The sequence below is a fragment of the Chiroxiphia lanceolata genome, chromosome 8, assembly GCF_009829145.1.
Source record: "Chiroxiphia lanceolata isolate bChiLan1 chromosome 8, bChiLan1.pri, whole genome shotgun sequence".
Taxonomy (NCBI): Eukaryota; Metazoa; Chordata; class Aves; order Passeriformes; family Pipridae; genus Chiroxiphia; species Chiroxiphia lanceolata.
In genome coordinates, this window is record NC_045644.1 from 23,750,496 (window position 1) to 23,775,026 (window position 24,531).

Sequence of the window (24,531 nt, forward strand, 5' to 3'; positions counted from 1 at the left end):
ATATATGCAAACACACACACACACAGACACACTATCTATCCAATATGAGTTACTGAAAAAAAATTGTATAGCCTGCATCAATAGTGCATGCAATTATTAAAAAAGTCAAAATTCCTCCCACCCTGCCTTTTTCTTTTTGCCTTTTCAGAAAGGAGTAAGAATTATTAATAAATATCAAGAACTTATTTCTACATCAGTCATCATGTGGTCTGTCAGCTTTCACTTAGGCCCCTTTCCCAGCCTTTTCCCAGCTTTAATGTAACTTCATATATCCACATATTGATGCTGGCCTTATTGTAGTTTTTAATGGCTGAAGATCAAAGATCCCCAACAGGTTTTCTACATGTTCTTCCATCTAATTGCCAGAAGTCAATCTTGCATCTTTGATCATCAAAAATAGGAGTAAGAAAAGACTATTGTTTTTAGCTTTTCTGTAAAGGGGAAATGTAAAGTCATAACTCTACCTGTTTCTCTCTGTCTTGTTTGCTCTCTACAGGTGGTGTTCTATCTATCACTACATATGGAACTGTCTGTGCCAGGAGAGTGCATGAGTGTGTTCAGATTTTGTCCTTTATTTATATACAGTTGGTAGCGTGATATTTTTTGGTGTGACAGTTAAACTGGACAGACAGACACACACACACACCTTAGCTATGTAGGAGTGTTGTATTTGTTTCACTAGTGTGTTTTATCCAGGGAATGCTCACTTCTGAAGGAAAGACACTCAGAAATGGCACTGTGTATGATAAAGTATAAGATATAATGTTCTATGCCTCTACAGTAAACAACAGTCTTCTAAGAAAAAAAAAAAAAGAAATCACATGTACTTGGTGAGGTTGAGCACAAATTTCTAAAATTCACCTGTACTCAGGACCAGCTTTTCCATTCTGGTTATAATATGCAGTTCATAAATGAAAAAGGAGCACTGACTTCAAAGAAAAGGCTTAACATGACCCAACGCAGAAACTGGATGTAAATTATAATGTATCACTAGGCTGACGCAGCATAGATTGGAAGAACTCACTGGAATTATCTTCTTTTTTGGGGACTGTGAAATGTGTTAAACATGGTCTAAATAATTATGAAAAACTGCTTGAACTGTTTTTTTACTTTGTAGGAGAGTGAAATATTTTAAACAATCCAATTTTACAGATACTGTATTAACAATTCTTGTTATTGTCTTTAAATAGCTATTCTACAAATGTAACAACAAAATAGTCACAGTCCAAGAAGTCACTCCAGAATAAAGCCTATTAGGTGTTAGTATGGTTATACTTGTACTGCAGCCAGTGGACAAACATTAAAGCTGAATAGATTGGTTTAAATGTTGGATTATATAGTGGACATCATTGTTTTCACAATAAATTCATCATCTGCTTTGTATTTGTTTGATTCACTGATATTTCTCTACGGATAAAAATACCACAGTATGTTTTATTGTGGTGTTTTAACAATTCGGCAAAATTACAAAGCCTAAAGTTAACTTGCACAATGAAGATCTGCCTTTCCTGATGACTCTGTTTTGGGTTTTTGGTTTTTGTTTCCTTATTACCACAGCCTTTTCTTTTTGTTTTTCTTCATACAATTGTGTCAGATGTTGCTTCTTTGAGATAGAGAGAGTTACTAAATCATTTAGAACATAAATGCTTGGGTGGATAGGTACTGCAGCACAGATATGAAACATCGCATTTTTGTCTGATGGCTATAAAGCTTGTTGGCAACTTTGTGAAACTGCTGACACAAAAGGCACCCATCAAAGGCCTTTTGCATGTTATCATAATAAATACATTCATTATTATTATTTTGATTTGGTTATTACTGTACTTTTATGTGTGGTGTCCCAGCAAAGTGAAAATAAATTAGAGGGATAAAAAAAAAACAAAACCAAAAAATCAACTGCTAAAATAAGATGTTGCTTGGTGCAAGAATTAACTGAGGACAGCATGTTGCACGATTATAGAGCTGAGGCTAAACCAGTTTTTATCCTGATCTGAATTCCCCAAAAGGAGATTCAGTGTGTCCTTTACTAAGGTATGAGCTATCACCAAAGTGCAAGGAGCTGGAGCTAAATCTCTGTACGTATCAGGAAGTATTTGAACCAAATCAGACCAATGAAAGGCCATCAGCACTTTTGAAGTAAAGAAGTAACAAAATATGGTAGATGAGACAGTTTATAACTTACGCTTCCATGCGCTATTTTATGCAGCCTGGATGAAAGCACTGTAATACATGGCAAAAGAAGAATTGCCAAACCTGCCTTCCTGAAATTAGCAACTGCTGATGGCTAATGGGAAGTGAAGTGAGATTGCCAGATTTGCCATTTATAGCAAGTGCACCTTATCTACACGGCCCTTGGTTTAGGGCAGGGACATTCCCTATGCCAGTGTTACAGCAAGTTACTGAGGATGCCGGGTTTTTCTGTGGGTGTGTGTGCACGTGAGACAGGGCAGGGCGCAGTGCGTGTGGGGGGTTATTGGACCCTCACATAACCGGCAATTAAGATGATCTATGTATGTTAATAAAACAAAGGATATTTCAGAAGAATGTCACATGTACAAAAATATGACTTTCGACTTTGAAAATAAATAAGTTCAGTTTATTAAGAGCTGGTGTTGATGCTGAACAAAATACACATCTTCCAGTAAAGAAACATTTTGGTGAATTGTTGTAGGGTGATTTTTTGGGTTTTTTTTTTTGTTTGCTTTTTTTTTGATTTACTAAAATACAAGTTGGACCTTTTTTTTTCCCTTTTTGTAAATATATCATTTGTCTCCCTTAATTACACATCCTTATAACTGTGACCATCATTCTCCTTTAAGCCAAAGACTGAGGGTTTCTTGTTTGTTTTGTTTTGTTTTTTTTTAATTCTTAGGAGTCTGGCCACACATGCAGGTTTTTTTAAGGGAAAATACTTGACAATGAAAAAAAAGAAAAAAAATATATTTTTTTCTAATAAATAAAAATAATTTAAAATGCTAGAGGCTATACATGACTAGTTTTGATTATGTTCATTTATAAATGAAATAGTTTCCAAAATACGTGGAAGCAATATTAAAGGCAGACAAACAAAGATCTGTCTACTTCAGTTTCCCATTATGCTTGCCCTTCTTAACTTCTCCATCAGTGGTTCAGCATGTAAGAGGAATAAATGTCACATCACCATTCATGAAGTTTGTCAGGCTTTAAAAAAATAGTTCTGGCCTCGAAGGAGTCAACATTCATCTTCAACTTCTCGGATTGGTGGTATCAAGCTGCTTGTTGATTTATATTGATTGATCTGATTGGCCATGTGAGTGCTCATGGGCTTGATTTGAATGTTTCTGGGATAGGCATTATCCGGCTCATCTGTAAACCATTTCTTTTCTGCTAAGGAGCAAAACAGGTAGAGACAGAATAAGGAGGGAAAATGAAAGTTTTAATTAGTGAACTACATATACACATAAACATTCAAATAAAAGGGGGGGGAGCAGTCAGTAAAGTTTATAGAGAAAATAGATCAACAGAAGGTGATTTCTTTGATTAATTACTAGCAGTACAGCAGGAGATTAATACCTCTGAAAATACTGTTCATGAAAGGAAGATGATGTTTGCAGATTTGATAATAGAAACTAAAGAAAACTGCCAATACATTAGTTTTCTTGTTGGATCTTTTTTTATCCCATGCTTAGGTGAACACTCTCTGACTCATTTATTGAAAAAATGATACTGAGAAGCCAGGGAGAGCAGCTGGGATAAGGGTAATGCAGAAAAGAGCATGTGAGTCTATACACAGAGAAGCACCTAAAGAGGCAGACACTTCTCTGAACCATTTCAACCTCCGGATGGTCGCTACTGTCTCAGAAATCATGCAGGAGAATGAATAGAGCTTTCTGCAGTTGGTGCTAGAATAAAGAGGACTTGTATTCATGCTGCCAGATGGCAGCCTTCCTACACAGGGTGGGATTTATATTGTTACTTTGAAACATAGGTGCTTGGGCACTGCTGAACTCCACAGTCTAAGGCGGCGGATGGAATACACCGGGTGCAGCAGGTGATTGTAGTAGGGGCTCCAGCTAATCATGAATGGACTGGTCATCATAGGTGACAGCAAAGCAAAGGAAGCAAGGACTTAAAAGAAGATTAGAGGAAGCTGTTTCTTATATTTTTAGGCAGTGTCCGTTCCCATGAACATAGGAGGAATTTTATGGTACACTTTAAGGTGGGATCGGAGCAACGTGGGAGGGAGTGAGGATGCTGAGGGGCTGCAGCATTGCAGCCATTCCCTAGCTGTTTGTCATTGTAACCATTATATTGCACTGTTCATATGTGGGTGTGGACAAAAACTTTTTAAAATTCACAAAAGGAAAAAAATAAAAATAATTTTATTAAACCCTTTGGAGAGCAATTTCTTTTGTAATTTCTCATTTACAGGTGTGCAACTTCATAAGATAGCTCTATTCTAAGACTTAGAAACTCCTGGTCTAAAGAGTGCCTTATGGCCATTAGGCATGCTTGTGCTTTGACAAGCATTTGTGAACAGGAGTCTCCATTCTTGTCCTCCTTCCCCAAATTCCAGAGGTGGGAGGGCAGGGCAGTGGACACTTATGGTTCTGGGCATTTGCATTATTATATGTAAGATTTAAAGTGTGCCATGTCAGAGCTCCTGCTCTTACATGTATGCACTATTTCTCATTCCAATGGGGAACCAAAAATGCTGCAGAAGCTTTAGTGTCTTGCTTATGTAATACAAATTGCTACTTTTGCAAACCACTGAAATGCTGCAGTATCTGGAATCAGATATCAGAGGAGTGGAAGAAATACTCATTTTTTAATAAATAAATGATTAAAAATAAGCAAAGCAAAATCCACCTTGGAAACTCAAGGATCAAGCACAAAAGCTCAGGAGGTAAAGGAGAGAAAAGAAACTGAAAGACTGGGAAGAAGAAAGGACAAATACCTGGGCATAACTGCACAAAAATAAGCAATCAGCTTTGGAGTTAGAGCCTGTCAAGAGGTAGCCTAATTTCCAGAATTACTAGACTTCTCAGTCACTTTTGTGAATATCCCATTTAAACACTTACACTTGATATGGATTTCAAGCATATACATGCATATACAAGCATATACACCCCCATCTCCCAACAATAAACCCCAAACTCATAAGCATTTACTCCAGCTTTTTTTCTTCCCGACCTATTTGTTACCTGTTCTTACACTTTTTAAAAAAATTAAATTGAAAAAAAGGAATTATATTACTCATTAGTGGCTTATTACTCAAAGCAAATGGCAATACTATATTGTTTTTCTTGTAATTTTCTAAAATGCTTTTTACTTCTGTTTAAAATGATCCTACTCATTTGCGACCAGGTTGAATAATTCCCTACCCCCTTAAAGTTGCCTGAATCTGAACAATGTTCAATCTCCCATCTCCCTCTCTCTTTTACCTATTATAATTAAGTTCCCTGTGATTTGAACAGATTGGACGATAGGAATTCATAATGTTACATCCTGCACACTGAAGCTAACTGATTAAGTGCTTTAAATTATTCTTCCTGACAGAATGATAAAGTTACAATCTGTTCAGAGATGATCTACAGCTTGCCAGACTCCTACCGCTTCTTTCTACATTCATTTATCTTTTTGTCAAGCAGTTAAAAAAAAAAAGAAGCCTCAATTCCATAGATCTTTTAAAGTAATCAGAACATCTGAATTATTAATGAGACTTTAAGGGAATGGTTCCTGATGGGGGCCAGTTTAAGAAAGGTTGTCAGAAAAAAAAAATCTGGGAATGTGTACACATCAAAATAATTTCAGCTCCATTTAAAAAACCATTTAGTTCAAGTGTGACACATGAACCATTATGCATTTGTGGAAACCAATTTTATGTGATCTACGATTAAACTAACCTTTCAGAGAGGTGTAAAGTGTGATGGTTATCATGTTTTAAAAGCCTTGCGAGATCACATAAACAATTTCAAACTAACAGTTTTCTAATGGTTTGTGTTTAAAATGATTTTGAGACAAGTTAAGCACTGCTAACTTCTTTTCTAACACATGGTGCAGAAACTTTCCTTACAAACAGAACTTGGTGCAAGCTAATTCAATGTCGTAGCAAGAAAGGGGAGAACTGCTTGAGTGCTAAGGATCATAACTGCATTGTGTTTCTCAGCAGCCAGTGTAAAGCACTTCCAAACACCCTGCTTTCCCTAAAATCTTCATAACAAGCTAATTATCTATATGTTAATCTTTACAATAAAACTCATATGGGGAGCTGATCTTTAAAAAGGCACCATTGCAACTCTTTTTGCATTTAGCTGGCAAGTAATAAATACAGAACATTAATAATAATTGCAGAAACTGGTAGATTCTAATTTCTTCTGTTGCTTAGATTTCTTTTTGCCAGTGTTGAAACTTTGATCTAAGCACTACCATCTCCAGTATCAAATGGTTGGACCCAGCTTTATACCTTTTGCTGTTCCTTTCTGCTGTTAAAATTGTCTTTGGCCACATAACAATGAATTTCTTGTGAAAGTTCATCAACCTCTACACTTACCTTTGAAATGTAAGCTTAACACTCCTCATCTTTACTCTTGATCACTAAGACATTCTGCTCCAAGTTACTAAATGTCCTTCTTGAATGTCTTACACTTTTCATTCTTTTATGCTATGCTCACAGTCTGACTGTGATATGTCTTCTGGAGTTTTAGCATAGATTTTTACTTATCTTAAATAAACTACTTACTCTATCCTTTAAAGCAGTTCAGAAAATCCCTTTTTTAAGTCTTTTGATATTGTTATATCCACCAAGCTCTTTTTAGGACTTTTTCACATTCCTATTTCTCTCCCTTTTGGAATATGCATATTGACTGTTACCATATGTGTTTCTACATTATAGAGATAATAGGCACAGTTTTTCATTTTTTTTAAGAGCTATTGAAGAGAGTCCCTGATCTCCCTACACTATTTGGCAGGTTTGTTTTTGACAGCATCACCTGAGAGATGTTGGAGCAGCTAAGTAACTGCATGCCTCAGAAAGCAGAAAACATTTACTTTCCTCTCAAATGCTCATGTTTTCATGGGCTAGCAGCATCCCAGTGCATCCACAAAGCTTCTAAAGGCTTCATGCACTTATTACAAATAAATAAAAATTAACAATTTTGTGTAAGACTCTTCCCTGCAGCATAAAAAAGTATATAAATAATTAAAGTAGAATGATCAAAATACAGATTTCTTCGACTTGTATAAGACACCAGCAATTATCTCCATCAGTCTGGTGCTTTAAAATTTCTGTCATTAATTCTGGACTAAGTAACAACTTAGAATAAACGTCACTGTGAAACACCCTCTCTTCTGAGCAGAAGTAAAGAAGTAAAGTTAACACAAAGTAAAGTACTAGATAACACAGAGATTTTACTAAATTTGTATTCTTACCATAATCTCAGGTTACCTTACCATTGTTTAAAACACACATTTTTTTCTCTTTTGTGACACTTTCAGTTTCAAATTAGTCTACATGTATGAGTCTGTGTGTCTCCTCCCTCCATGCAGCCAGTTTTTTTATAACTAAGCTGAAAATTCTCCCGCGCAATTTGTTCCTGCATGAGAATAAAGGGAAAGTTTCCCCATCCACCTGCTCAGCAACTCTTTGGCAGATGAGTATTTTACGTGTAGCAGGCAGTAAGCAATTTGCAGGGAAAGAGACAAGGAACTATTCTTACTTTCTGTGAAAGTCTTTATTTTGCTCCAAGACAACTAAAGTTTTGTGACAAAAATGCTGTTCTGCACTTGCTCTTAGGGATTTTCTATTTTTTAAACTAGCAAAATTCTTACTTTTGACAATGGAATTTCACTGGAAAACGCCTGACTCTCTGTTTAAGTCAGTGGGAACCCATGCCTAGAACCTGCAGGTTTGCTAGATACAGTTTTGTGTCAACATTTAAGCTCACTAAGAACCTAGTTTCCAATGTTGAAACTGTGCTGGGACTGATACAAATGGCAGGACCTCCATTTAAAGATCTAAAAAGTCTTCTCTTGACATTGGTGATACTTTCCAGCTTTCAGAAACTAACCATTCTACTAAGGATGTTTGACTTGGAATAGCACAGGAGATTTCCTCTTACTTTTCAATATAAAATCCAACATAACATGGTTGATTTAAGCATTTCTCTACTTGTAATGACCAACCTCCCAGTTGCATTAGTATAACTGTATCAGAAAATCTTTATCATGGTAATAAACTATTTGATCAATCTGACTATAGTCAGCAGTGGAAATTGCACATGATATAGCTGAAAGGCAAAACTTTTAGAATTGTAACTTTAGGACAGAGGTGAACTGGACTTCAATATATTTTGAAGAATTCAGATTTGCATCCATATTAGATATTCCTCTTCTGCTGCTCATAAAGTAGACAAGTTGCTTCTCTAATGTACACTGTTTATATTTTTTCTATTTGAGCTGCACAGTTACACAAATACTATTTTTAAAAAAAAAAATCATTATGTATGATGTGACAAGTGACTTCATATTAACACCCTTCCTTTCTCTACTAAATGGAAAACAGATAAAACATTAATGGAAAAGCATTTTGGTGTCAAAGCCATTAACATTCTTCCAAAATGCATAACTGCTCTTGACTATCTTCAATCAATATTGCCAACATAAAAAGATGCTCATGTACACACACAAGGGATAGGAGAGTAGGGAGGGGAAGAGAGGAAAGAAATTGGAATGAGGAATGGGAAATTAATGTCTGCACCAGAATAGGCATCTTCATTGAGCAGGAACCTGGGTGTTTACAAAAGGACACGTGCAATTAGAAAGGCAAGCAGATGAGAGGACAAAAAATAAAACAGGGTTGAGCAACAGCAGCAGCAGCAGCAGCCAGTTTTACTTTTGGTTTGGAGGGAAAAAAAGGCAAAGGAAAACCAACAAAACAACCAACCAAACAAACAAACCAATAACTGAATAAAGTTTGTAACTATTTTTTTTTAATTTCACAAGTTTTCACAAGGACAAAGTTATAGAAGGAAACCCACAGCAGTTGCTAGGTCATGCAGAACCATTAATTTTCATACCTTGGCCCATTCTATTCATCCTTGTTGCACTTTAGAAAAAGAAGTAAGCTATGTAAGTTTTACAATGCTTTTAAACTGTCATATTTCTGGTTGAGCACTTTAACTGGCACATCCTTGAAGTAATAAATATTCTCAGGGCAAAACATGATAACTTTCTTTGCAAAAAGAAACACATGAATTTTTCTTTACGATGAAGAGCAACTGTAATAGTCTCATTTGTAGGGGAGTATCCATAATTTGCAACATATTTCACTGATTGGACTTACAGCTGCATTTGAATGCACACACACACATATATACTGTATTCCAATCATTATGGTTAGCACTGCACAGTGGTATTCTCTGTAGCCCACTTACATGGTTCCAGGTTTTGTCAGTAAAAGTGCTTGGCTTCATTGTCAATTCACACAGCAAGCAAATCTTCAAAATTATCATGCTCAGGGAAGGGGAAGGTAGAAAACAATACTAACCATAAAAGCACCTTGTCTGAGTTGGCAGTTACAATACTAATCATTCCAAATCCAAATATTTATTTTGTGTCTGCATGCTTTCTTGCTGGGTAGCCAGGAAAGAGGATGTGTTACTGCCCTCCCTACCCTAAGAAATTCTCCATATACCTAGAACTGGTTGTATATCAAAAGGTTGGCTTCTGAAATTTAAATTAAAAAAAATAAAAGCAAGCCTGAAGCATCATTTCTATGGCTGTCTAGAGTAGGTTCCTTTCCACTACTTTATTTAGTTCCCTGACACAATTTTTTTTGGCTACATGTGTCATTGGTGATAATCTGCAAGAACTAAATTCAGGTAAGTGCCTAAAACATGATGCCACAGCACAGTGAATATTTCCAACCCAGCCCTCTTGTTCTCCTCATTAGCTGTCTAGGGCACAGCACCTTTTCTTCCCAAATGGGAGAGACTTAAAGGCACTCAGTTGTCTTTCCCTGTATTCCTGCAAATTGGCATGTACCTGTTGGAAAAAAAAAACAGAACATGCAGCAAGATTTCTGGAGGATCTTTACACATTAGGACTCCTGTTGGAAGATTTATACCAGCACTCTAACTTGGAAAAGTTAAACTACCATCTGGGGAAAGGAACAAAGTCCCTCGAGATCTGATATGTAAGCATAGAAAAATGCTTGCTCTTTTCTGAACATTATTTATTCTGTACATAAGGTGACTAATTCACCTTTTAAAGACGTAAAAGTCCCAGGAAGGCAGTTTTTAATGACTTACATCCAATATTTATGATACATATGGCTTTTTATCCCAAATGTCAAAAGTGAAAGAAAATATAGCTATTCATGTGGCAGTATAAATAGACAGAATAATAATTTAATATGCAATTAGACTCTTTCTAAACTTAAATTAAACCATTGGAGTTTTAAAACTTCATGCCCAGACATTATCAGTGTTAAAGGGAAAACACACTACCTCCAAAGGGCTAGTATTTTAGATAAAATCCTTAAACAAGCAGAAAAGTCCCTGATATTGCTTTGGTATAAAGCAGGTGCGTAGCAATAACCTATACAAAGAGTGTAAGCCCTATATAATATAAGCTTTGAGAGTGAAAAATCAGTAGGGAATTTTTTTTGCAGGTTGTTTTTTTTTCCTATAGTTTTATAAGCTTCAAATAAATGTATCAGCTCCTCTAAATATGAATATAAAAAACCCCATACCTCAACATACATCAACACTTTTGCACTAAATGACTTTCTTTGTGTATCTCAGACATCAAGAGCAAGTGTTCATGTTCAATATTCTCTATTTTTGGATATGTAGAGTAATTGCAGTGAGTTATTTATGTTTTCAGTGTGCCTATAGGTTTGAAATTCTTTTTTATTCTCCCCTAGCATCATAAATAACTTTTGGTCCGTCTGCTTTGTTGCTGTTGTGCTTAAGGGTTTTATGGTGGTGAAATAAAAATGACAATCACATGCACACTGTCATACATATGCAAAATATGTGTACAAAAAAGGAGAACTCCATGGGAAAACAGGGAACATCACTGCTGGAAACATTAACTGGGGAGAATGGGTGGTGAATGCAAGTTTCACACACAGTGGGAGTAGATACACATATCAAAGTCTATCTTCCTGCACATACTTCTGTTTTTCCCGGGAATCCCTGGTCTTGGTGCGGTTCGGTCGATTTGCTGTTGATGGGATAGAGTGAACTGATGAGCTCTTCTTGCTGGAAGAATAGGAGGAATGGGAGGAATGAGAAAGACTGGCTCGGGACTGGCCAGCGTTGTGGTCAAACTGCATCAAACAGAAGATCAAGTCTGTCGGCACAAGCTCAAATTCATACGGTGGGTTTGTGATAACATAACTGGAAAAAAAAGGAAGAAAGAAAAAAAGAAAGAGAAAATAGGTTTAGATTTATTGCAAAAAATTTCTTCTAGAGTTGCTAGCTCATGAGATTTAGCCAGATTTTTGCATTTGTTTCCTACAGTATATACCTAATTTTAGCTCACATAACTCCTATTATGATTTAGGACCTTCTCACATCAGCTATTACTTTTTGCATGTCTTCTGTTGGAAAGACGTAATATCTGAGGAGGATGTGCTTCAAGTGAATCACATAGTGATTTTTCAGAGAAGACACCATGCAAACCATTCTCCTTTCTCTAGCTATAATGCAATGACTCTATCAAACAGATTTACATATTGACAAAAACCAGAAACAATATCTAAAAGAATGACTGAAAAGCAAGGAGACAGGGATTTTATATGCAGTTCTATTTAAATACATATTTAATATATACAGTTCTCAAATATTTAAATACTGTCAATAGAGCGAGGGTTACAATTATTTGCTTGGATTGTGACTCTACATAAAACAAGTTAAGGAAAATATATCAATAAATTTGTAGTGAGGTTAATTTTGCTCACCCATTCCACATGTACATTCATGGCCTCAAAGAGCATTTATAAAGAGAAATCTGCACATCCAAGAGTCCAACATTGCTTAGTATAAATCCCAGGTCTAAAATAAAAACTCGCTCAGTTTCAAGCATTTCCTAATTCTTCACCTAATGCTCTTTCAGGGTAGGAAGGGCTTATAGAGTAGCTGCTAAATTTTATCATGCACATGAAAAACATACTTGAGGAAGGCAATAGGTATTTTCTGTCTGAGCAAGAAATGAGTAAAAATTGAATATGAAGCTCACAATTTCTTTTCAAATTAATTCTGTGCTCATAAGAAATCTGCTTAGCTGCTTCAGGGACAGAATTCCCTTAATAATCCAACAAATAACCCAAGTATAGCAAATGTAGTGTAAATCTAAACTGCAAATCATTTTTTCTACCCAATTTGTCCAAATCCTTACAGAAGAAACCACTCTGGTGGCCTGCAGGGTTGTTTATTACCATGTTCACCCAATAACGATGCTTTTTGTACAGCATGAAACAGTAACAGATGGTAGATTTGTGATACTTCTGGTACGGGTCTGTGTGTGTATTTCTAGGAGGCACTTACTTAAGACACATTTCAAGCAAGCTACTAAATGGCCTTCAGTTTGCAAAGATGGAAATGTGTCTGCTCCATTTAAAGCACTGAGGTCAGGCTTGGTGCTCCTGAAGTAAAAAGGGAAGGATTTCCATTTACTGGAAGAAATTATGATTAGATACAAATAGTACTGATGGGAAGCCCAAAGGAGTATTTTTTGAGCATTCAGAAAAAAGACTAGCTACTATAACTTGAATTATTATCCTGTAACTTACATTTGATTGATATCAGGAAACTGAAGTCCTTTTCTCACATGCAAACAGTGGATCATCATAAATCAAACAAAATAAAGATAAATTCTGAAAATTTAATTAAAATTTTTTTGAATAAAATCAGCTAAAAATTTATGCTGTGATATCCAGCTTATAATTTAAAGTCAGCTAAAGAGTCATTGTGAAGTCCTCAAAGACTTAGCTATCGTGGCAAAATTATGCCAAAAACGGAGAAAGGTCTTTTTTTAGATTTATTACAGGCCCTGAGACCTTCCTTGCTGAGAAGACTGAAGAACAGTGAAGCTGAGATGTTCCAGAAGACTGGACTTACCGTTTAGTGCATTGGCTGGGAGTACTTAGATGTGCATCCCTTAATCGATAAATTCCAAAGCAAAGCATATTGTATGTTTTCAGTGCTTTACAAAACAGATCTCCATAACAACCTCCGTCCTAGGAGAATAAGGGGAGAGATTAAAAAGAACAACAGAACAGCACATTTATTTCCTTTCTTTTCTCTGTTAACACAACGTTGGGGATCAGGTTTTTCAATATGAACTTATAAAAAAAAGACAATATATAGATAGTCTGTTGTTTGTCTCAAATGAGAACCTTTTATCCAAGGAAATGAATAATCTAAATGTTTTATTTCAAATAAGTAACTATGTAAAGTGATTGTTATTTTAGAGAGCCTTGGTCCCTGAAATGATGGTAAATTGTAAGGAGTGATTTGCTTTAAGCTGGAAATATAAATTTTGGTAGCAGACAATGCATATTCTACAAATTACATTAACTGTGGTATTAAAATTGTTAGTATCTTTGACCCTTTCTTGGCAGCAGCCATACTGTCATCCAAACAAAAAAATTCACCAGGGAGCACAACAGAAATTAAAGTTCTGCGGGGTTAAAAGGATAACAAAATATCTCCCTCTGTAAAATAAAGATGAGATGTATGCCATTTTTCATAAATAACATAAAATGTTTTGATTAGCAAAAAAAAGTTTAGATTTGATCATTCATGTATCTAAAAGAGTGATTCTTAAGTAATAGGGTGTTAATGCATTCTGCCCTCACAGATGTAAGTGCAATTGAGGCTCTGGTGAAAAGATTTGAAAGGATTGGTATTGCTTAGTTTATTTCTGGAAATGTTATGCTGCATGCCCAAGTGTTTTGATGAGCTGTTAGTCTTAGCTACAATTGGACTTCTACAAGAATTGAAAGGTTGTTTGCTTCTAGCTGTATACTCTTGCTGCCCTTAATCCTTGAACTGAGATTCCCTGTCATCTTTGTAAAGAAGGTTGCTCCATTCTTTTTGAACAGAGTTGGTGAACACAAGGTTAATTTAAGAAATATCAAATCCAACACCATCACCAAAGCAAAGTGGGTGCTTTGGGATTCACCTCAAGATTTCAAAATGTGGTCCAGAAAAAATTTCTAGATACTTATTTATCCAAATACACTGTTTTTTAAAGATAATTTGTCTATTTGGGTTTGGTTTTTATATTTTTGTTTGTTTGTTTTTTTGTTTTTCTACTTTATTCTTAGGATAGTGCAGTCAAAATATCAGAAAATTAGGATTTCACAAGAATTTTAGTTCATCCAGAAACAGCAGAAAATAAAGTTTATAGATTTGTTTTCAAGCTAATAAGCATATTTTAAGAAATGTAAGCTCTATGAAAACACTATAAGCTTATCAAAGCCCAACAAAAGTATATATACTACTTACATTTACAATGCATTATTGTTAGAATAGTTACATCATCCAAATCAGTTCATCCATCTCTTTAGCTGACGAAGAAGAGCTACAGTATTTTCTGCATGAAATATGCAGGCAAGGACACTAGGCATGACTATATAGCTGCTTAAAAAGGTTAAGAGCAAAGCTAGCACCCTGTGCTGTAAATTGTTAAACAATCCAAAAGCTCTACTAAATTACAGAAATTATAGGCTTATTAAGACAGATTTTTCACTCGATCTGAAAGAAAGCAAATAGAGTGCAGACCAGCCTTGGTCCTACATTTCCCTCATGATCTTACCCCTAGGTCTGCAAACGGCCCATCATACAAAGCCAACTGAGCAACTCGACACCTGTCCCTGTTTGCAAGTGTCTGGGGCGTGCTGTAACCTCCTCTCAATGCATTTTCCTCAGCAATCAGTGCTTCCAGCTCTGGTGTGGCTCCTCCTGTTACCAATGTCCGTATCAGTGTGAGGATATTGTCATTGAAGTATGTCTGCAGAGATAAAAGAAAGCTCTTTAAGCAAACACCATTAAAGTCACAACTGAAGACATCCAAATTACAACTTTTCCGGGTTTCTGCTGTTTAAAGTTCTTGGCTGTCTCTTCAAATAATTTTATATAGAAAGTGAAAAGACAGCAGCCTCCAATTACTCTATTTTCTTCTATCCCATTAGGCTCCTATACTAGATCCTTCCTTCTAAACACCAATTCAGGCTGATTTTTATTAAAGCACAAAAATTTGAATGATTTATGTTTCCTATAATTGGTGTTAGTAGTGATGCAATGACTGCTTTCCTTCTCATCGCCTTCATGTCTAATAATGGGCTTTAGGACATGTAATTGTAAAATTCAGACCACATTTAAAGCTTACACAGGCTAGATTGCCTTTTTACTCTTGTCACCAATTCGTTGGGGAGCTGCCTTTGTGCTGCAAATGTCATTACTTATTACTGTGGCTGGACTCTAGCAGTCTAACCGATGTATTGTACTAAACATCTTATTACGAGACTTGACAGTGTTCAGACATAAGCATGTATCAATTAAACATCTTGAGTTCATTCCAGATAAATGTATGATGAGTTTGGGATCCTGGTGGTCCTTTTAAAAAACTCTAGGGTATAGGGTAAGTGTGGTTTATTAGGGAAGATTTACTCCACACTGACATTTTGCCAGCATCTGTAGCATTGCTGGTCTGTCAGGCAAACAATGGGTATGTAAAATATTAATTTAAATCCAGATGAATGGCTTTCAAGTTCACTTAAAAGTATACTGGTATAGTTCAGATATACTCAGTTAAATATCTGCAATGCATTGTACTGGGCAAAAAAAAAAAGGAACAAAAAAAGGAGACGCTATCACTTATAATGCCACTAATGTCTGTGTTTTCAGAAGCTTTGCGAGTGTGGGGGACATGCAAGGGGAAAAGGAGCTTACTGTAGAGTACACAGGATTGACATTACTGGATCTGTGACTTTTGTTGAATTTACAACTTGGAACAAATGTCTGTAATCCAACCAAGTAAAAATGAATTAAATGAATTCTCAAACAGTGCATGTTGTCTAAAGAGAATAATTTTTAAATAATACTTTTCAATGATATTCATTGCTCTATCTATATAATGTAATGGTATTTAATACACGGGTAAACTGAGGTACAGGTTGAAATATTTTATCCTGAGATCAAAAAGCAGAACTGGCTTCCTGTCCATGTTACTTTGATATTCTTTCTTCGTATAATGAAACTTCAGTTTCATTGTTTCCATGAGATGACAGATAAAACAGAAGAAAATGAGTCCTACGTGGCAATGTTTTTCACTGTTACATTGAAGTTTCATAATTTCAAGCTTCTCTGCTTATTTACATAGGCTATTATGCCATTCACCTGTTGACTCAATGAAAATGAGAGGAACATATTGTTATTGTTATATATGCCCTAAAGCAAATATTTGCATCTCATCAGTTCCAATTATTTTAAATTAACCTGGGTAAGGCACTACATATTTTAAATACAAAGTGTACTGTAAAGAGTAGTCTGACATAAGCAGGGATTCAGGAAGATTCAGCTAGTCTAAAACAACAGTTAATCTCAAATCAGCTCTCACATATGTGGATGCACTGTAACAATTCAAGTGCAATACTCAAACCTTTCTTAACATACAGAAAAATCAATGTGACCTCTTTCAGGAACGTAAGTCTGGAGCAATTATATGATGTTTAATAGGAATTGCCATGGAGAGAGAGAGAAGACATCCAGGCATGATTTTTTATTCTTCAATTACTTCTTCCTTGATGTCCCTGAGGTGAGAATCAGAGTTGCTCTTTTTGGCAACTCTTCCCACTGTGCTATACTTTTCCAACATGGAAGTACTCAGAATCCAAAGGAAAACAAAAGGCAGTAAAGTTAGTCTCTTCTCTTTGCTTTGTCAGCATGTGCTATATAGCACTCAGAACTAAAATAATGAGCACAAATCCTTTGCTCCCGCAGCTAGGCAGCAATGTTGCTTGACACCAGTTTCATGGATATAAAACCAAATTCTGCCAGATCTAGAGGCTGGAGGTACTGCAATTGTAGAAGCCCTCATAAAAATGTGCTTCAATATATTCTTATAATATATATATGATATATATCCTTATGTAATATATATAAGAATATATTATATATGGCATCTTAAGCACACATCTTGACAAAAGCATAACATTTTCTGCAATAGAGTATTTTCTCACACCTTCCCCACTTTTATTATGGACTTTTGATTCCTTTTCTTCCCTAAGTAGTGATATTTAGTATTATTGAAAAATGCTGTTCCCAGTTTTACATCTATAAATCAACATAGAAGAACATGAAACAAAAGTAAAAGCATATCTTTACTGGTGTTTTCTTCAAATATGTTTTACAATGAGGCCAATTATGGTAAGAAATGATCACCTGCTCCGAGACTGATGGATGCTGGTTCTTTTAAAATAGCCTGTTTTTTATAGACTGCTGACTTGCAGTGACTGGTAAAACATGCAAAAGTCTAAAATAGCACTAATAATTTCAATACCCTTTAGGAGTAAAATAGGAAAGCCTTCACTGATTTCCAGCCCTTTCTCTCTCTATTCTGTAATTCAAATTATAGCAGTAGCCAGAATCCAAGATGTAAATGAAAAAAGAACCAGATCTACTGTTGATGGAACATAATACTGTCACCAGAGAAAGGCTTCTCACTGCTAGACAAATGTTAAGGCAAAGTAAAGACATGTACTAGGAAAGGAGGCAACATTTATCTTGGAACAATGGCTTAATTTGGGTTTCACACCATGATGGATTTGGATGTCACCATTTAATCAGCTGGATGAGTGCAGTCAAGTGATGGGGTTTGGGGTTTTTTATGTCATCAGTGAGAGAAAAGGTTCCAAATTTCAGGACAAACTGCTCCATCATTGCATCTAATCAGAAAATGCCCAACCATAAGCAAGAAAAGATGGGTGAATAGGAAGCTGTAACTTGTCACTGTCTGCTAAATAGGGTCTCTTCCTCCTGTACTAATGTCTTTAATACTCCTCAGGAAAAACCTGCCTGTCCGTGCTTTTGATTGTCACAAAAATCAGACTCTTGCCAGTTTGGAACTGGGGGGACACTGAATAGCTCATATCCATTTCCTTTGGAATAATAATACACTGAAATTAATTTGAGAGTGATCTGCTACTTGCTCTGTGGGAGGGTACATGGCCTGGATATGCCAGTACTTATAAGAAACTGATCTACAGAATGTCTTTGGAAAGGTGCTGTTGTATTTAAAGTAACAAGGCACTTTCCAGTGATGGCAAAGAATTCCTTTTGTTTAATATAAAATCATAACTGATGAAATACTTGTTTGCTACTGTCATTGACCAAACCCTACACTGGACATCTGCACGACATTGCTTTAGTTGGCATCTGGGATGAGACTATGAAATAGGTGTAGTCTAAACACAGAAGAAAGGAAATGCATCATAGACACTGAAACTGGGTAAATAGCAAGGAAATTATGACACAGATATCTGAGCTAGCAGTGCCACCTAGCCCATGCTCCGGAATTGTAGTGCTGCTCTTTCAGATGTTTTGGGGATGCTTTCCCATTTGTTCAATCATTTTTTAAAGTATAATTACCAGAGTGCTTATGTTTTGCAGTTAATGCTGTCAAGCCTTTTAAACTAATTGGTCTTCTACAGAAAATGTAACGGAAAATTAGCACATCTTTTAATAATATTGCTTTAACTTTAATAGCACTTTTCCTTTCGTTTATAATTACACTAAAATTGTCATTTTCCAAGTAATATCTGCCTCTTTTTCTGCTGGTTTTGTATGGATTTCCTTTAAGAAGACTCCTTCGCCACTGCATGCAGCTTTTAACCTCACTTTCAAATATCTTAAATTGCTGCTTTTTTTTTTTTTCAGTTGGAGGAATAATATATATCCAAACCTGAGGAATGACTGAGCTAACATCAGTAACTCCTACCAATAACAAACTTGCTTTTGAGACAGAACCAACAGCAGAAAATAAATAACAGCATTTCACAGTTTGAAAATCTATTAATTCTCAAAGCATTGTCCAAACTTTAAAGACGTTTGGGACACTTTAAGTTACAAGATGTTGCTTGCTAACCCCTGAACAGACTTATAGTCTTATGTTTCAAAATGTCCATATCACAGATTAGAACAGTTTCTTTTCTGTATAAATAAGACCGTGAGGATCCCTCGGACAGAACTCTCAAAAAGGAGACATAATGAAAAGTTATTTTTAACTGTTTTAACTATTTTCTTCCATTCTGCGCTTTTGTTTATATGAAGAAAAAGTAGAATTTGGTAATACAGAAAAAAATCAAGACCTAAAGTTCTAGCATTAGGAAATGAATTCCAGGATATTGAACATTAAAGGGTATAATCTGGTTCTGGAGATCCTTGCCTCTAATGGCACCACTCCGACAGTACGTCAGGTCTGTTGCCAGTGGTATGTGTGGGAGGGATAACAACCCACCAGAACTTCTGTGGTTCTCATAGCTTCAGTACCAAAAGGAGTAGAAGTGAAACTTTGGCTCTCAGACCAACTGCTCAAACCTTTAAGGTACTGTAGTCTGATAAAGCTGGTTTCCTTGCATGCACAGGATTTTCTGGAATACCTGTCTCAACAACAACCAGAAAGGGAAAAAGTACTTCTGCTCAAAAATTTGCTTGTCTTAGACTATCCTATGTCATGTAACTTTTCTGTAGCTGAAGATAATATTTTTAAAAACCAATCACATAATCTTAAAGATGCTTCCAATCCCACACTTTTTAGTCACATTCCACTTGGTGATGAGAACATGTTCTGCTCTTCAGGAGTGGTGCCACTTTGAGCCTGACAGACTACATGTACTCTTTCCCTGGGTTTGCATATGTTACAACAAATATTAATATATGATTCAAGTATCTAATGGCAGTAGATGTCTCTTCAAAGACATAATAATGATTAGCTGGAATGATTTAACAATAGCCACTGATATGGTTAAAACATGAGTTATGCCTAGAGTCTTCACACAGAGCACAACAACGCCCTCAAACTGAAGCCTGGAGAGACCACTGCTACCAATTCATCAAAAAGACAATGCAGGTTTTGACCTGGTCTCAGCTACTACACTGTGAATCTTGGTCTTGTGCAATATATTGCCTTTGCTGCAAAGGACAAACTGTGTGTAGGTGGCCAGTAGATAGCATTTTGAACACTAAACTTCATTAGGCCTTTTATCTTCGAAATAAGGAAATAACAGACAATTTCAAGTTTAAAATATCTAATACTGTCATCTAATAGGAAATAATTCTAAACTAGCAGAATGTAAAGAGTTTCAGCATTCACAGTTGAGTCAGATTTTCTAATCTGTGATTCATGAGTAGGGTTTAGTGCACTATTTCTCTATTAATGAAACTATAAAAAAATAAACTAATAGCTTACCACTGATTAATACTGTAGAATTATTATTATCCAATGACTGAATTATTTAAAATATATTTTGTACCTTTTTTTCTATATACATACATCTATATGTATGTTTCAGATTATCCACAGGTCAGAAATAATACTGTATGCATGGGTATTATTTTACTTTCTGATCTTTCTTACGCCTGTTTTACTACAAAACTTTACTACCGTGAGAAGAGATTCATTCTTAAAGGAGAAGTTCATGCCTTGTACATTTGCATTGTAGACTACATAAGGAATTTGCATTACAGAGATATCAACAGACATCATAAATTGGAATTTTCCTATAAAAATTAGGTACTAAAACCCCCTGAATCATTAAGTGGATCAAATAATGAACTACATACTTGTTTCCAAGTGTGCTGGCAAAGGCCAGCACAGTGTAAGTTATATACTTCTTACAGAATTCCTATGCAATTAATAGGATGAAAGCATGACTGCAGATCTCACAGCTTAGCAGGGATTTTGGGTTCAGTTTGCCCACACTGGTTTGAAGCTAGACAGAATGAATAGAAGCTGGTTCCTAAAAAGAATGTACTCGAGAAAAAAAAACAAACCCACAGATAATATAGTGCAAGTAGATTAGTTTGTGTGAGAAACACTCTTTTCCTTGGAGAAGAAGTGAAAGGAGAATACATCTTTCCCATGAGAATAGGGATAGTAAAGGGAAAACATCTCACACATTTTACCCTTTCTGAAGGGTCAGGAAGAATTGTACTTTTCCAACTCTTTACTGGGCCTTTGAGGAATAAAAGAGAAAATAACGCTGCTACCAATCAGCAAAGTGGTGAAAGAAAAGACAGGATGGTGAACAATTCTAAGTGACTGAATCCTAGGCTTGTCTTCTTGATTAGTATTTTTTCTAAGTATAGAATTTTCTACTCTTGTTATCACATTTCTCTGGCTTCAGGCTGCACTGTCCCTGACATACAATATGACCACTTAGATGTGAAAATGTTTGGAAAAAAGACTGTTAAAGAAAGCAATTGCAGAAATGGAGGGGCATGTTGTCAAAAAATGAAAGTTAATAAAAGCTAGCAATAACTAAAAATATTATGAGGATTATATGGTGAATTCCAAATAAAAATTTCTGAACAGGTATGGTCTCTACATATTTTTCATTGCCTCACTATTGTTTACATGACATACTTTTGCACAAGAAAGCAGTGATGTCCACAACATTTCACTCTCTTTCTGTGGTGATGCCAGAGGCAACCAGAATGATTAATCCTACTTTTTTGAGATTCTGGAAATGTTCTACTGAACAATATATTCAGGGACATTGATTTAGATAATAATGGGAGTAGATATACAGCTCTCAGTATAACAATTTGTTAAATCATTCCGATATATAATTTGAAAATGTTAAATATTTTATAGGTAGAGATTTTAATTAGAGAAGGTACAGAGTTTAACTGTGTTTGCTTAGGCTTTCTGAATTTGTCACATCTGCAAAACACTGTAAATAGCTTTCAAGAAAAGCATTTTCTGAGGTTATTGAAAATTCCTAGACTGCATTAGAATAAACTTTTATCAGTGTAGACTGATATTATTCATCTGTGGATGAAACATATGAGAAATATAACAGCGAAAAATACAAAATACAGACACATAAATATGAAATACAAATAAAATACTAAATAATAAAGATCACTGTGAATTTTTCTCAAAAGCAAAAAGCTTCATTCTGAATTTAGGTGAAGGTTGGACTTGGCTCCTTTAAAGAAATCCATCTGCTGATACACAGTCTTACTTACAACAGATGATTCCCAGCACTATGGAACTTTATTCCAGGGGGAGCTCAGAAAACCTAAGCTTAGATTTTAAAAAGACTATGTCCTTGCTATATCTAGCAGAGCTGAAGGTCACTCTGAAAGAAGTGTAGCTCACACAGAGCAAGACTAGTCTGCAAACTTAGACAATATGAGGAGAATGAAAAGGAGTGGGACTGAGGCTTCAGAACTGTACTATGGCTGCAACCCAAAAGTCCTACTGTAGACATAACCAAAGGTCACCATCTGTAGTTTCTGGCATGTGCTGAAGTTTTGATTCACAAGAAAACTCGTATGAAAAAGAGAGGATAACCTTTCTTTACACAAGTAGAGTTCATGAGATGTGTACAATGGCTTTCATATAGTTCTATCAGTGTCCCCCAGTGCTCATATTCAGAGCATTCTTCACAGCTACAGGAAATTAAAAGCTCAAAACACAGTTGTTGATGTTGTATGACAAGAACGGTGAGCATAGGGACTGACACACTGAATTTGTGTCTGGATTTCAGGAGGAAGAGACGACTTTTTTTTGGAAAATATTATCCTTAAAATATTATCCTTAAAACCTGACTCTTTCCTCATAAAATTGTGGACTCGTGGAAATCCTAGATATCTCAGTTAAGGCCTCCACGTCCAACAGGAAAAATAACCTAGTTTAGGTTCTGAAATTCTTGACATCTAAGAAAAAAGTGTCTTCTCGTGCCTACCTGAGGAAAAGGGTCTATGCTTTCATACTCTTTCATAATAAGTCTGACAGAAGGGAATGAAAACGGTTTTGTTTGCTTACTGCGCTCATGAGAGAGTCCAGCACACTGACAGCAAACGCGGTTCCACATGCAAAGGGCTGCGTGAGATACAGTTCTGTGTCTGGATCATCATCATCATCTTGGTCCAAGAACTGAACATTTGAATCATTTACTGAAAATAATAATAGGAAGAACAGTAAAATCATAAGGTGCCTCTGGGTCACCAGCACGCGACCTCACACATTACACAGTCAAAGAAAAAGAAACGGCATATGTCTGGAAACACAGACTTGTGTCTTTGACGTCACTGAAAATGAAATCAAGATGGATGTGAAAACGTGCATTTAAAAATCTGTTGCTTGTAAGAGGTGACACTCTTGTTCTTGAGAGGTGACTATCCCTTTGCTGTAAAAGTAGCTTTGTGGCACCAGCTGCCTGCACTTAAAATGAGATATATGATGTACTTATTTATTGAGACAACCTTGGTATTGGTCGGGTACAGTGGCTAAGGCTGTATGCATGAATAGTGAAATGTTATCACAAGACACAAAGTTAGAACCCCGTTGTAAAATAAAGGCTGTCAATAAAACTCTGATATAGCCCACAGGCATCTGTTAGATGTGCTGCTGTGATTCTTACTGGAATGATGTTAATGCACTTATGGCTCAAAAGAGGATAGACTGTGCCTTTATCATGCATCTATCTGAATGAATGAGCAGCTATTCTCTTGCAGCACTGCCTTTTGTTCAAATATTTGTCTCCGTAATTTCACTTTCTCAGCCACAAATTCTATATTAGCCAGTGTGAAAAAGAATCTACATGAGGCTGTTTTAAAGAAAAAGCCTGAATAAAGTAGTATTTGTCATTTAGACTTTCTCTGGCATTTCATCGTCACAGTTAAGCCCTCTGCCTCCATCTCATTCCAAATAAAAATAGTTGTTTCCTTGAGATCAGTGTATCAAGTGGATCATATTTCATGAAATATTTCATTTCCATATTAATCTCCCTCAGGCATGAAAGCACAGACTGCTTAGCTACGCCATCGGAATACCCTTCAACTTACTAAACAACAAATTAATTTCAGTTCCCATGCAAGAAAGGGAAATTAAAAACTTTTTGAGCATTTGAAACTGCATATACTGACTATGTCTCTATTCCCTGTGTGAACATGTCTCCTGAGCCAACCCAGCGAACTCTGAAGACAGAATGAGAGCTGCTGTTAACTTTATCAGATTTCAGCTCTGACCTTTTTAAGCTAGAAATTCTTCTGCCTGCTACTCTGATCTTCCTTCTCATACAGTTTAGCTACCTCCCATATAGTTTTCTTTTCCATCCACTCCTTTTCCAGACTATATTCTACTGTCCTTGCCATGCTTAGCTTACAAAACATAAATTACTACTGATAAAGCCTCATGATAGCTGTCTAAAGGAGATGAGACTAGGATTTAAAATTCCTGTCTTCCCACTCCCTGATGTAACTGCAAATACATAACACCTCACCATTGTAATCAGAGAAATGTTGTGCC

At 35.9% G+C, this 24,531-nt stretch overlaps 1 protein-coding gene across 36 annotated transcripts in view; it reads right to left on the reverse strand.

Annotated features, from left to right (window-relative positions):
- Nucleotides 1-482: 482 nt before the first annotated feature.
- The window catches only part of KCNMA1 (potassium calcium-activated channel subfamily M alpha 1), a 463,622-nt gene continuing 439,573 nt past the window's right edge, over nt 483-24,531 (reverse strand). For 12 of the 36 annotated variants that reach the window (XM_032695576.1, XM_032695566.1, XM_032695563.1 and 9 more), the window contains 6 exons: nt 23,047-23,177; nt 14,809-15,003; nt 13,107-13,225; nt 11,160-11,384; nt 9,057-9,085; nt 483-3,366 (listed from right to left, as the gene is read on the reverse strand). In XM_032695576.1, the coding sequence (XP_032551467.1) occupies nt 3,212-3,366; nt 9,057-9,085; nt 11,160-11,384; nt 13,107-13,225; nt 14,809-15,003; nt 23,047-23,177 (854 nt within the window). In that variant the 3' untranslated portion in view covers nt 483-3,211. Of the gene's footprint in view, nt 3,367-8,947; nt 11,385-13,106; nt 13,226-14,808; nt 15,004-23,046; nt 23,178-24,531 lie in introns of those variants that run through there. The other 24 variants (XM_032695577.1, XM_032695567.1, XM_032695575.1 and 21 more) reach the window with 4 other exon arrangements.